Source organism: Rhyacophila brunnea, unplaced genomic scaffold (assembly GCF_057557595.1).
Source record: "Rhyacophila brunnea isolate RB1 unplaced genomic scaffold, BYU_Rbru_1.0 scaffold_17, whole genome shotgun sequence".
NCBI classification, from domain to species: domain Eukaryota; kingdom Metazoa; phylum Arthropoda; class Insecta; order Trichoptera; family Rhyacophilidae; genus Rhyacophila; species Rhyacophila brunnea.
The window spans coordinates 15,861,929-15,875,158 of NW_028232827.1; the positions used below are offsets into that span (position 1 = coordinate 15,861,929).

Sequence of the window (13,230 nt, forward strand, 5' to 3'; positions counted from 1 at the left end):
GTGCTCGATAATGGTTAGGTGTAAATAGTCACTCATCTACCCGCACCTTACCTCACCACTTTACAGCTGCTGTCTGGTCAATTAACATACCTTTGTTTATCTTGGAACTTTGAAACCTTGATATCGACTTAAAACTGTACTTAATTGGTACCGACAATGACTAGTCTTTAAGCTGTACATGTTTCACTTGTTTTAAAATTAGAACAGGACAGATAGAATATAATTATTATAATATTCTGTTTGCATATTACTAAAATAATCAACACGTCGTTCAAAAGTGTCATGGATATACACGTCAATATTATTATTATTAATATAAATTGATTTTGAATTTGACGAGTTGGTAGTGAAATTAATTATCGGAACGTGTTATAGAAAATATACTGATTAACACTCGTCGATTGACAATAAAATTTACATTTATATGCACAGAATGTCAAATCGTTAAAGCGACCGACAATCTTTATGAAAGTTCTATACGTTAAGATAATACATAACATAATAGTAGTCGGTTAAAGAAGAGTTTATGGCTCAAACTAATCATAAACCCCATTGCACCAGTGTAATACTAATTTGTTTACATTATAGTCATCCGCACATAAACAATCCAAGTTTTTAGTAGGTAGAGCAACAAATAGTACAGTCCATGTCCTGCCAAGTTTTCAAGTATAAAGTAAGTATGTGGGTACTTTCACTTGATAAAACACTGTAGTTAGTGGTTCATTACATAATTTTCGGTATAACCAAAAATTATAAAATACTTTCGTAGCATGTTCAAAATTCAACGAGTTATTATTATTATTATTATTATTGCCGTGATACGCCTACCAGTCTAGTCATATTATTAGGTGAAAATAACCCCTTAGGTACTTAGAAGTGGTTCTCATAAAAGTGTTATGTATCAATATATGGCAATAGATTGTATTTTGTTTAATTCATCGACACCACTAATAATTATGTACCATTGTTAAGAGATCAGTGTGATTTCGACTATTTCAATGTACCTATTCAATATTATATTATTGATCAACCCCAATTTATCCACCCTATCTAGCTGTACTACTACACACATATAAACCCTTTTTTTATATACTAATCGTCGCTAATATTACTTACTTACTTTATATTATGTATACCTTTATTGTAAATGATTCTAATATCACTAGAGTCGGACCATTCAACTTGTTCAAACTTAACTCAGTTTTACTCTCCCAGTTGTTTCACTGCGGATCGAACTCTCCTGAGTTTTTTCCCTTTTATTTACAACATGTAACTGTACTTTGAGACCATGACGAATAAACATCACTTAAGATTAACATCTATCGAGTCTTATTACTGACATACACCTTCAACTGAACCACGATATATATAATATAATTATAGGACTAGTATTCAGTTATTACATATTATAAAATTAACACTTGGTTCATCTCATATCTGCTGTTATTTAATATATCGAGGGTATACTGACAGAACGCATTATTTCAGTTTTTGCTGTTTTTCTGTTTTAAATGCCAAAATGTATACAATTTTACGCTCTACGTACTGGTAAACGCACAAAGACATAAGATATAATGGTGAGAAAATAAAAACATTATTAAATCATATTGTTATTTTTTTATTCTGATAGAAAGCATGATAATGACCTAATGCGTTCTGCGTATACAAAATACAGGACTTGTAACATGTCGAATATTGTGTTTGCCATAAAGGTTAGTCTTTATAATGTAGAAAAAATGTTTTTAAATCATAAAAAAATCTACGTGGGAGAACGCTCTGAAAAAAAAATTAAAGTCCTTTTTGCGATTATCTCAGAACTTGTTTTAATGAGTTAATGCTTTCTGTCAGTATACCCTCGATATTAAGTGAATGATGGAGTGATGTAATGTAATAATAATTATTTGATATTTCTTTTATTACAGATGGATAATCATTTTCAACTCCATGAGCACCACTCACTACTCGGCAACACAGCCCAGAACGCATCGTCGCAGTACACGTCAGGCAGCAGCCACTATTCACCCGGAGGAAGCCAAAACAATCCTTCGGGAAGCAGTGGTAACCAGTGTGCGACAAGCCAGCATATCGTCCACTCGGCTGGAGCGAGGTATTCGCATGTCTTCCAAAGGGCACCGGCCAGCCCGCGAAATACGAGCACGCTGACTAGAGGGCGCCAGACTCCACATAATGCAAGCCTTGAGGGTTTAGATGGTAAGTTCGACAAAGTATTTTAAAACAATATTGTAGTATGTATTTATTTAATACTGATGCCATTCGACTTAGCATTGAGATCATATTAATGTCCAAATACAATACAATACAAATACATAACAAAACCCACCGGAATACAAGGGAAAGATAGAAGACAGTATGTACATAGGTAATACATTAGAAATACAATCATAATGTAATATTTATATAAATTTTTAATATTTTTTAGTAATTTATAGTAATATTTTCTGGTTGGTTCTCATAAATTGTCAGGTCGTACCTATTGGATATCTAAGAATAATTATAACTTTATTATGCATCAATATCACTGACCAATGTTTTTATAGAATCTAATAAAATTGTAACATTACTGTCTGCAATGCCTCACAAACAACGCGTTATTTATTGATCTCAATATTATACGGCCATCTTTTTTCATTAAGACAGCTTACGGTGAACTATATTATAAAGTATATCACTTCGACGATGGGCGAGTGGTTACCGCGTCAGCTCATAATGTCGTGGGTCCCGGGCCCGAATCCTGGATCTGGATGTTTTGTGATGGTGTAAAGACGTAATATTTTGAGCAAGAGGCTATTATCCAAAGTTAATTATTGCCTATGTGTCAAAACAGATTTCTAATAAAAATATGACATCCGAGCTTTTGCTTCTGGTGTTCAGAATATATCAAAGTTAACATTATCAGAAGCATGACGTGTTCACCACTGACATATAAAAACTGGATGTCAATCTAATTAAAATGTTTTTTTTTTTTATCAGCGGAATCCCAACAAACTGCCACGACATCAGCATCGGGTACTCCAAGACGTTGTTGTCAACTAGCGGCCGCAGCGTCTGCTGTCAACAATCCAGCTGGTAGTGCGGCCGCTGGTCGGTCGACTCTTCCAAGGCATCGTCCTACTCCGTCGCCAGGACCTGACGATGCGTTCGAGACTGATGAATCAGATGGAGAATGGTAAATATACATTATATAGTTTCTACATCTTATTAATTTATCAGCGCCAACTGTTAGAGTAAAAGGCTCAAATTCCAGTGTAGAAAATTCAAATGTTGTTTTATTCAATGTGTGTTTAATGTAGCAGTAACTAGAAACCTTCCTTTTCACGAGTGCTAAATTAAATGCGAATTACTTTATGGGCCATATTTATATAGGTACACACATGGCCCCCTCTAACTTAGAAGCGTACACACATGGCTCCCTCAAACTGGGCGTGTTAGGTCGACTAGATAAGTGAGATAAACACACATCACAAATTTGCTATAATTGTAATAAAGTCGCCTGCGGCGCTATTTCACTTCCAGAATATTCACGTATATAAAATATGTCATTTTTTATTATTGTGTGTCAACACTTTTTTGTCCGCGGACAAAAAAGATGCAGTTTAATAATAGAACATAAAAATAAAGTGGAATTAGTTATTAAAAATTGCGTTATATTTAATTATTATTTAGTTAATTTTTTTATTAATTTATTAATAAATATAAATAAATTTAATGTTTAAAATTCTTTTAGAAGTCAACGTTCTATAGTAGATAGGTATTTACATCACTACATAAAATCTAAAAAATAGAATGACTCATTTAAATAATATTTGATAAAAATACATAAATTTAACCATTGAGTATATGCCAAAACAGGTATATTATTGTACAGTAATCGCTCTATTTCGAACAATTTATAATAAATATGACACTCAACTTTTTACTTCTGATGTACAGATTATAGTTTTTCTTCTATCTGTTAATCCATTCAATATTATGATAATTTAACAAAAATTTTGACGTGTCAGTATAATATACTGAATTATTTTTTTTACCGTTTCTCGTATAGGCAATCATTGTATAGGTAATACAATGTTTAAAGATAAAGTGTTTAATACTGCTAATATTAAGGGACGATTATTTATACACATATTATAAAAATAATGATTGCGTTTGAAGAAGGCATTTCAGCTTTAACCGCTGTACAGTGCATAGTGAAACGCTACGTTTTCTTATACGCAGCGTTATGTATATTTTTTTTTACACAAAGACATAATTTTCCTTCCTAATTGTGCTCTAAATTTTTACAACACAACTTTGCTTACACTTACAACAAGTAACGGTGGTCATTATGTCCACAGATTGTGTACTTTAGATAAGCCGTGTACATTTTTATTGCATTATTATATGCACGATTTCAAACGAAATGACATAATTTAGTATATTTTTATGGAAAATTACGACTCGCCGGCAATGTTCGTATTATTTGAATTTCAATACAAAATAATAAAAAAAAACTTTACAATGTAAACAAAACAAGTTTAATAGTAACGTTGAACAAACACACTTGCATTATTTTTGCTGTATCTTCTGTATCCTAATGACTTCATGGTACTCGTAGCTTAATAAAACGGCAGGCGGTCAACCAAGATTTATTGTAAGCAAGTTTTTTTTATCAAAACAAATGAATAATAATACACAGTTGGGTATTAAACGCTACAAATAGTTCGTTATAGTTATTATAACATTTGTTGGTGAAGGACGGGCGGGGGAACTAACTCCTCGAGATAAATTCGATTAGATACATTTTGAAAATCAATTCGTCTATTTCCTTGGCCATTATTTTGACAGATAGCAGCAGACTGAGTTTTGGTCATTAGAAATACGTGCCCCAATTAATATTTTGTTTGCATTATATGCCATATTTCGATCAAACTTGACCTATTTGATTTAAATGTTTTTTTTAATTGGCTCTACAATCATAATATTATATAGATCTGGTTTGTCTCACGAAGAGGTTTCATAACATATTTTTTTTTTACGAGAAATGGATATTAGCCACTTGTTTAACTTATTAGGTTCATACTTTTAACACACATGTGAACTTTCCGGGATGCAAATCTGGGATCTACGACATTATAAGCCTGACGCGTAGCCCCCTTGCTGGTGATTATTTAAACTAAAATAATGCATCGGATTAAAATGCTCTGCGACGCATTAGAATAGTGGTAACATTAGAGTCAAATTTCTATAAGCTGGAGTACACGTCATCACGGTTCTTTTATGAACTAGTGGAACTAAATTCTTAAATTCCCCCTGCTTCAGCATCTTAACACTGCATTACGCCCGCTCCCCGCCAACTCCATCGTCAATGCGATGTTAGCGACGCGATGACGTGTACGTGAAATTATAGAAATCGGAGTCTACCAATCTACGTGGATTTTGGAAATAATTGAGCTTTTTTGGGCATCTTTTTTAGAAATGTAAAATATTAGCATCAGTGTTTCCAATCTTCTTTTACTTGCACTACAGTTCAGTGTTGGTCTTGGTTCCGTCCTTAGAATCATTATCCTGAAAACCGTCCATCTATTTTTATAGTCAAAACTGTCTTAAGGTATACATATTATTCGACAATCATTATGTATCCAATTTTCCATCACCTGCATATTGTGACTAATATAATAATCCTATTGTCCTTTTAGATTACATTGTATAAAAAGATTACACATCCATATGTTGTATGTATGGTATTTTTATTTGTATGCATAAGTGACACATTTTTAAACACTGTAAAACTACCATATTACTAAACAAAACAAATAAAAAGGTGAATCAACTAATAGTTTCTGAATTCCTTCATAGCGCCTGCACGCACGACACGCCTTCAAGAGTTCCTCTCATCTGGCGATCACAGCAGGCCCACCAAGGCCACTGCAAAGAACAAGACAGGCGAAAATCCTACCCATCAGACGCGCCAGCATCCACAGACAACCCTCACCACCATCACCAAGGCGCCTCACAGCATCTACCACCAGTTCCAGTGCCTGTAGTGTTAATATTCCTCACGGCATACCTGTGCTTAGGAGCAACAGCCTTCTCAGTATGGGAAGGCTGGAGTTTCCTGGACTCGATATATTTCTGTTTTATTACTGTATCTACGATAGGTTTCGGTGATTTTGCTCCAGGGCAAAACACGTCTAAGATTACAGGCAGTACTGACTCAAATCGAAACGAACATTTGCACCTGTTTGCCTGTTGCGCATATCTTATATTCGGACTTGTATTGGTTGCGATGTCATTCAGTTTGGTGCAAGAAGAGGTCATGGCGAAGTGCGCTCAAGTGGCAAATGCACTCGGTCTAGTCAAGCACTGATATTGCGCCAAAAGTGATTCCGTCAGAGTGGACAGTGAACTTAGAATGTTATGATTAGGGATGCTTTAAAGTGAACGTGTCCGGGAAAGTTATTGTATTTTGATTTGTCACAGTTATTTATTCAGTTGGTAAAAATTAAATTACAATAATCCACATTAATTGTTTTGAACTCAATACGAAGAGAGTGTCCAACACTAGAGAGAGTGCATCAAATATCCTCCACGGGTGACGCGTTGTCGATTCCTGACATAGGTTGCTAAAAAAAATATTTACACAACTATTATGTACCTATGTATGATATTAAAGATTTATTATAGAGAGATACCAGTTGAGAGTCTATGCCGAGGAGCGAATTTTCTATAGGGTTAAGGGGCTATAGTCTAAGGTCTCTTAATCGATAGATGCTTCGTATCCCGAAAAATAAATTTTAAAAAATAATGAAGAAATTGTTAAATATGTGAACATTTAGAAGAATATGCGAATTTTTAGTATATCTACAACTAATTAACAAGGCGAAAGGTCATTTTACACATCATTGTTACAAACGCACATCAGATAAGTATAATGGTACGTAAAATATGATAATTAAGATCAGTGGCGGTTTTCCATGAAATAGATGAGCCATTAGCTTAATCATAAAGTATCAATAGCATGAAAAGATTAGTATTTTTCACATTATGAGTGTAAAAAAACAATCGAAGATTTAAAAATATCCTAAAACAAAGCTATATATAGATATTATTACTATGCAATGGCGGTCCTTGTAGTCTAGTGGGTAAGGAATTGGTCTATTTCCGGGGCCTCCAGGTTCAATCCCAGTGAGGTCAATATATTTCAGTAATTTTCGCAAAATCCAGAACACCACTATTTCACTACACCACTGGCTTCTTAGTCTGTTGTAGTACTATACAATAATAATAATAATATACTTAATATATTATTTATTGTATTCCCAAAAAAAATCCAAAGTAGCTTCCATATCTATAAGTGTTTTGGGGCTATCAAGTACTTAATATTCATTGATTGTATTATTTTATTATCGTTCCATTCCCTAACGGAGGTCAGTCATCATGAGGGTAATCTTTGCTCTATCATCTGCTGCCCAGTTTACTTTATCACAGTTCGGTAAAGCTGCACACGTAAAAATTACAAAAGTTTTTAAGCCACGAAATGCAGCGTCATCCTCTGCTACACCTACTGTTGATCTTTCCTTGGATCACACGCTTGGGAATGTTGTACTTGTCGTCTCATAATGTGGCCAAAGTACAGTAGTTTTAAAGGTTTGATACTTCGTAATACTGTTCGGTCATTTCTCATTTCTTCGAAAATGTCATCATTTTTGTCACTTGGTCAGACAAAGGAGTTTTGGATAATGCGTCTATACAGCCATATCTCGAAAGCCTCAACTCTCCATGAGATTTCCTCTCTGATTATATCTCTTTTTCTTCGGCTATATCTGCCCCTTAGTTGGAACATATGGACACCAGCGGCGCCTCCAAGAATTCCGCCGAGCATTCTAGGTCATACCAGCATCCCGTAGCTCTACGGTATATACTCGATAGATAGTATTTAGCAGCCTTCTAGGACACCAGAATCTGGTTGGTTTGAAGAATAGGCAAACTAGGTTGAAGTGCTCTTCTGGCATCCGCAGCACGTGGCCGAGCCAGGTCTAACGTCGCCTCTTCACTCTCAGTGTGATGAAAGGTTGTTTGTGCATTCTCTTATCTCCTCGTTACTCCTAAAATCATACCCAGTATTCGTTACAATCATTTAATTAGATATATAACAAACCTAATAATAACAGTGTTATCGTTTCTTTTTAACTAAGTAACTTCTTCGAAGAAATTTCAGTAAAGAAAACGTTAGATGAATGGTTCAAAATTACCCGGAACGATTGTTTAAAATGTGTGTAAAGGGCTTTCCTAATAAATAAGGTAAATAATTAATTTTAAAATGCAAATCGGTACTACAGATAACCCAGTCAATTGGAATTCGTGAATAAATTTTATTGGCATTGTTTCACAAACGAAAACAATTTAGCATTGTTGTTATCCAATTGTTTGGTAACTGTGACAAATATTCAACGCTTTATTGCTGGAATTTGAATAATTTTACAACGTAATAATTATTTACGTGTGTGTGTGTATGAATCGTGAATTGAAATTTGGCGAAAATTGAGTTGCTCCGACGGTATCATTTCTAAACAACACTAGACGTAAGGACAGAATATTTTTATAAACACTTATCGTATGTTTGCCTTAAACAAAAGTGTCAGAAGAAATTTCTTATGAAAGATGAATAAAAATACTTCATAAATTCGATGTGTAATCAATTTCATTGTTCGGATAATTAAATCAATGTCATATCTTTTGCCATATCGTCTGTAAATATTATGTATAGAACTATTTCATAGGTACTGTAACCTTCATAATCTAATTAATAAAACAACATATTTAATTAAATATTATGTGTTTTACTTTATCAATGGTTCCTGTCCTTAGTAGTTGGCATGGCGATCATGTATTGGTTCGGCAGGACTACAGAATAAATTCAGTTAGGTTATCGAGTACTACATGAAAGTTATTTTACTATTTTTGATTAAAATAATTCACACCGCGAACCTTTATACATAAGATGGGACGCAATATACCTATAATTCCTGGCGCTTTGTCGTATTGTATTTATTACAGTTTTACTACCCTCCAAGCTGTTTTGTAACTACTAATTATTCAATCACACTATAAGAATCAGCATTGAGTATTATTACACAAAGTATAATACAGATGATTCCGCTTAATTGGGCCACTGGTTATTTAGGACAACCGCTTATTTGGGCCAAATCTTAAGGAATAGAAACCAGGCCTAGGAAATGGAATAATTTATATCGCTTAATTGGGACAACGTTCTGTTTAATTGGGGCAGTAAATTTAAGATCACAATACATATTATTATGATACACATTACAAATCTCATTGTGTCTTCCGTCACGATGGTATGGTGCCACGCTGGTCGTTAGGCCCTTAAGAGTCTACCACTACCCTACTAAATTTGCTTTTTGACAATTTCATTTAAAAAAAAAAAAAATACCTTGACCCTTGCAAAGATGGCAAGAAATGATTTGACAATCTCAAGTATTATTTTATTTTAGAATTTATTATTCTCGTGGGTATTTTATATAAAATAAAATATCATCTTTAAGAAAAATAGTCATTGTCAAATTTAATGTGGAATTCGCTTAATTCGGATAGCCGTTTAATTTGAGCAAAATTTCCTAGTTTTAATGTGTCCCAATTAAGCGGAATAGACTGTGTTTGAATCTATTTAGGCGTACTACAAAGTCTTTATTTTCTATTCACCTTACACACATTCTGTATTATCCCTATGGTAACATTAATCATAGCCTACGGGAATATGGAATTTTCGGATCATGATCTATTATGGTATAGTCTAATTGGGCTTGCAGACATATAATTATATTCTAAGGTTCAATAAGTTTACTACTGCTTTTGGAGAAAAAGTTTACAGTCCATGCCCTTCTGGTTTACAATCTGTAAGAGCAGGTTCACATTGGGTCAGACCGACACATTTATCTGGCCGATAAATGTATTGGACGTATATTGGCGTTTGTATTTAAATAGCACCGTCAACATTAGTGGAATCCGATAAAACTGCGGCGACGGCACATTTAACGGACGTTTTGTCAAGATTTTACTGTCGAGTCGGATATTATTGTCATAACAACTTGTATTGCGTTTTTTACACTTTTGTCAGACCGACATGAACCCCACCCACCCGGCAGTAGTTCAGAAGCGCATACGCAGAGATGATTCGTTTCGTGTTTAATATGGAGGCCGAAATAAATCCAGAACTTTATTTTCTCTTCTTCCGCCTTCTATTTAAATACAAACGTCGTCGTTCATTATGCGCGGGAGCCAACTCACAACTGGCATTGTGTCAACCGGCCAAAGAGTATCGACACGACATAGTGCGAACAGTTAGAGCCGACAACCGACCAACGACAAAAGTGTCGGTCCGACTTAATGTGAACCTGCTCTAACATGGACGAACACAGATTAATTAAATAATAGTGTAATATTGAAAACTAATGAAAAATTGTATTGTAGAAAGTAGATAGCTAAATTAGTTTTTATGCTTACATAAATCCACTTCAATGCATCATTATAGAATCGTTTTGTTCTTATATAAAAAAATCTTTGATAAGTATAGATACTGGTTTATTTATTGTTCAGACCGTTTATCAAATATTTATACATTACTTACACACGTACTTAAGTTTTAACCTGATTTCAGTCATTTTTGTATAGTACAGTACAGTCTATTGACGTTTTAATGTATGTTATTATGATAGGAAACACGAAATTAAGCGATTATTTGGACAGTTTTCTCGCTCGGTAACGTAATTTGTAAATCGTTTCCTACTTTTTGCTATGGTAGTTCTACTGCCAAAAGTAATGTTATTTCAGTTTAAAAATGAATTACGTAATGATTCTAACTAAATAGTTTGGACCATAATTATGTTTTCTAAAGTAGGCGTTATCGTCTCCCTGTGGTCGCTGGAAGGCTTTGAGGTGGTTACAGGGCAGGACGTTGATGAGAAAAATATACTATTAATTAGTTAAAGGTGGATTTACTGCGGTCAAAAGATTTTCATTGGATATAATTCCTTGACCAATGCGATGATATCAGAGCGTTGGAGCGAAGCTTGGAGTTGAAGCAGTGGAGCATTGGGGTTTTATCCGGAGCACCGAAAATTTCTAGTGATCCGCTGCTTTTTTTTATTAAATTTTCGTCCTAAAATCTAATGAAAATATTATATTTGACACGGTAACACTGCCGAGTGATAAATAACCTCAATTTTTTGACAGAAGAGGCAGATAATGAAAGATGATTTGCTTTCGGCAATTTTGTTTAATATAATTAATAATGACAAAGACGAAAAAAACTACTTATTTCACATACATTTGTACACATATAATACCAATTCAAACTTTTTTCCCGGAGAGGAGCAGACCCTGGAGTGGAGCTGGAGTAAGATTTAGGTCCCGAAGCGGAGCAGAGCGGAGCAATCCTCTGGATAATAAATGATGTTACTGGTGACAAATAATACAGAACCTAATTAAGGCACACAGGCTCATCATAAAGTTAAATGTTTTGTTTACTAATTTTTCTCTCTATCACCCACGATGCCTCCATACCGGCTACGCAGGAGTATACTGTGGCGTAACGAACGTTGTGCTGAGAGTTTTCCAGGAGAAAATTTCCATGACCTTGGTTGGCGTGCTGTATAGTTTGCGTGATTCATATTTAGATATAAGTAATATTATTACGGTCAATCCTCGATGAGAAAAGACCTTCTTGCTCACCGTAAAAAACCTGAAATTTTTTGATTGCTGAGAAATTTTCTAGGTCACAATGGCCGACTGGTTCAATTGAGGAATGGATCGACTTGAAAGGCTCTTCCCTTTTAACTGACATATGCGGACACTCCCAGAAGTCCCAGAAGATGTTATTAATTGTCATCTTGCAATTCGCCACATAAGCAAATCGGAGATTCTATGTTCTGATTACTAATAATAGTATCTAGTGTGTTTATGTACAAAATTATCTTTATTATTTTATTTTGACAAATTAAAGTTGATAAAACGAGTGATATGTTGATTTGATGGGGTGAGAAACCTTGGCCATTAACCTGAGTAATGGCTTTTAATACTTGGCCGTTGTTGACAGCAGACCTGCAGAGCAGACACTTTGTAGTCATGGTTACGCTTACAATAAGCCTGCACACCCCTGATCGCCATCTGTGGTTAAGTGTTGGTGTATGTATGACTATTAAAAATTACACACACAATTTTATCATTAGTTGAGTTAGAGATAAAAATTATGGAGAGTTATCATCTATCTATATTAATAAAAACTAGAAGGTGGTTAGCTAAAAAGGGTTGATAAAACATAATTGGAGACAATATTCAACCTTGTCTGACACCACTCAAAATTTATGATTCTTCAGTTTTGAATCCATCTACTCCAACAGTAGCTTTATTATTATTATTATTATTAGAAAGTTATTATTGTGTTAAAGTCCAATAATCTTCAATGACTTTTAGTAAATCAGAGTGAATTTTATATGACTCTCAAAATGTTGATTTCCAAAGTGAGAAAAGATAGTGCAGTATGAGATGACAGAAATATTGCTAATAAATGTTTACCTAATGTTCAAACTTTGACCCCTACATAATATACCGAATTATTATTTTTCGATATTTGCGGTACTTGCGTCATTAACTAAGTCAATCATGTGACTGACAGCTATGAACAGTATAAACATAATATACAAACAAATAATTGTATACTTACATAGAGTAATTAATAATAACCAATACTTAATCACCATTCATGAATCAGGTTACATTTTCACTTTTCATGTTTAACACCCATTAATGATTTCACAATGATTAACTTTTGACAAAGTGAGTTATTTAAACTAGCAAAAAATAAATGCTGATAACAGTTTTACGACTTAGCTCACAATATGTTTGTAAGAAAAAAAAATGTAAGAGTTTAAAACTCTAAAAAGTGCGTCTGTGAGATATTTTACACGCCTCACTATAAATCTTTGGAAAGTATCTACTTTCATACTGTTAGTGATGTGAAGTTATTATTATGAGAACTTTTTACTAAGCCTTACAGTTTTATCGTTGTGATATTGGTAAAAGTTTAATACTGACATTATTTTCATATGGTGCAAGTTTGTATTTTAATCAACATAAAGGTGTAGATGCGTCAGTGATTCCCGGAAGCTACAGGTGTTTGTGTGCAGAACCTTGCAAAATATTTTTGGCAGA

General features: G+C 34.1%; 1 protein-coding gene across 1 annotated transcript in view; it reads left to right on the forward strand.

Moving 5' to 3' along the window:
* LOC147073759 (uncharacterized) overlaps nucleotides 1–6,367 on the forward strand; it is a 383,820-nt gene extending 377,453 nt beyond the window's left edge. The window contains exons 4-6 of the mRNA XM_085944678.1: nucleotides 1,923–2,211; nucleotides 2,992–3,187; nucleotides 5,857–6,367. Of these exons, the coding sequence (XP_085800804.1) occupies nucleotides 1,923–2,211; nucleotides 2,992–3,187; nucleotides 5,857–6,367 (996 nt within the window). The remainder of the gene's footprint in view (nucleotides 1–1,922; nucleotides 2,212–2,991; nucleotides 3,188–5,856) is intronic.
* Nucleotides 6,368–13,230: the final 6,863 nt, after the last annotated feature.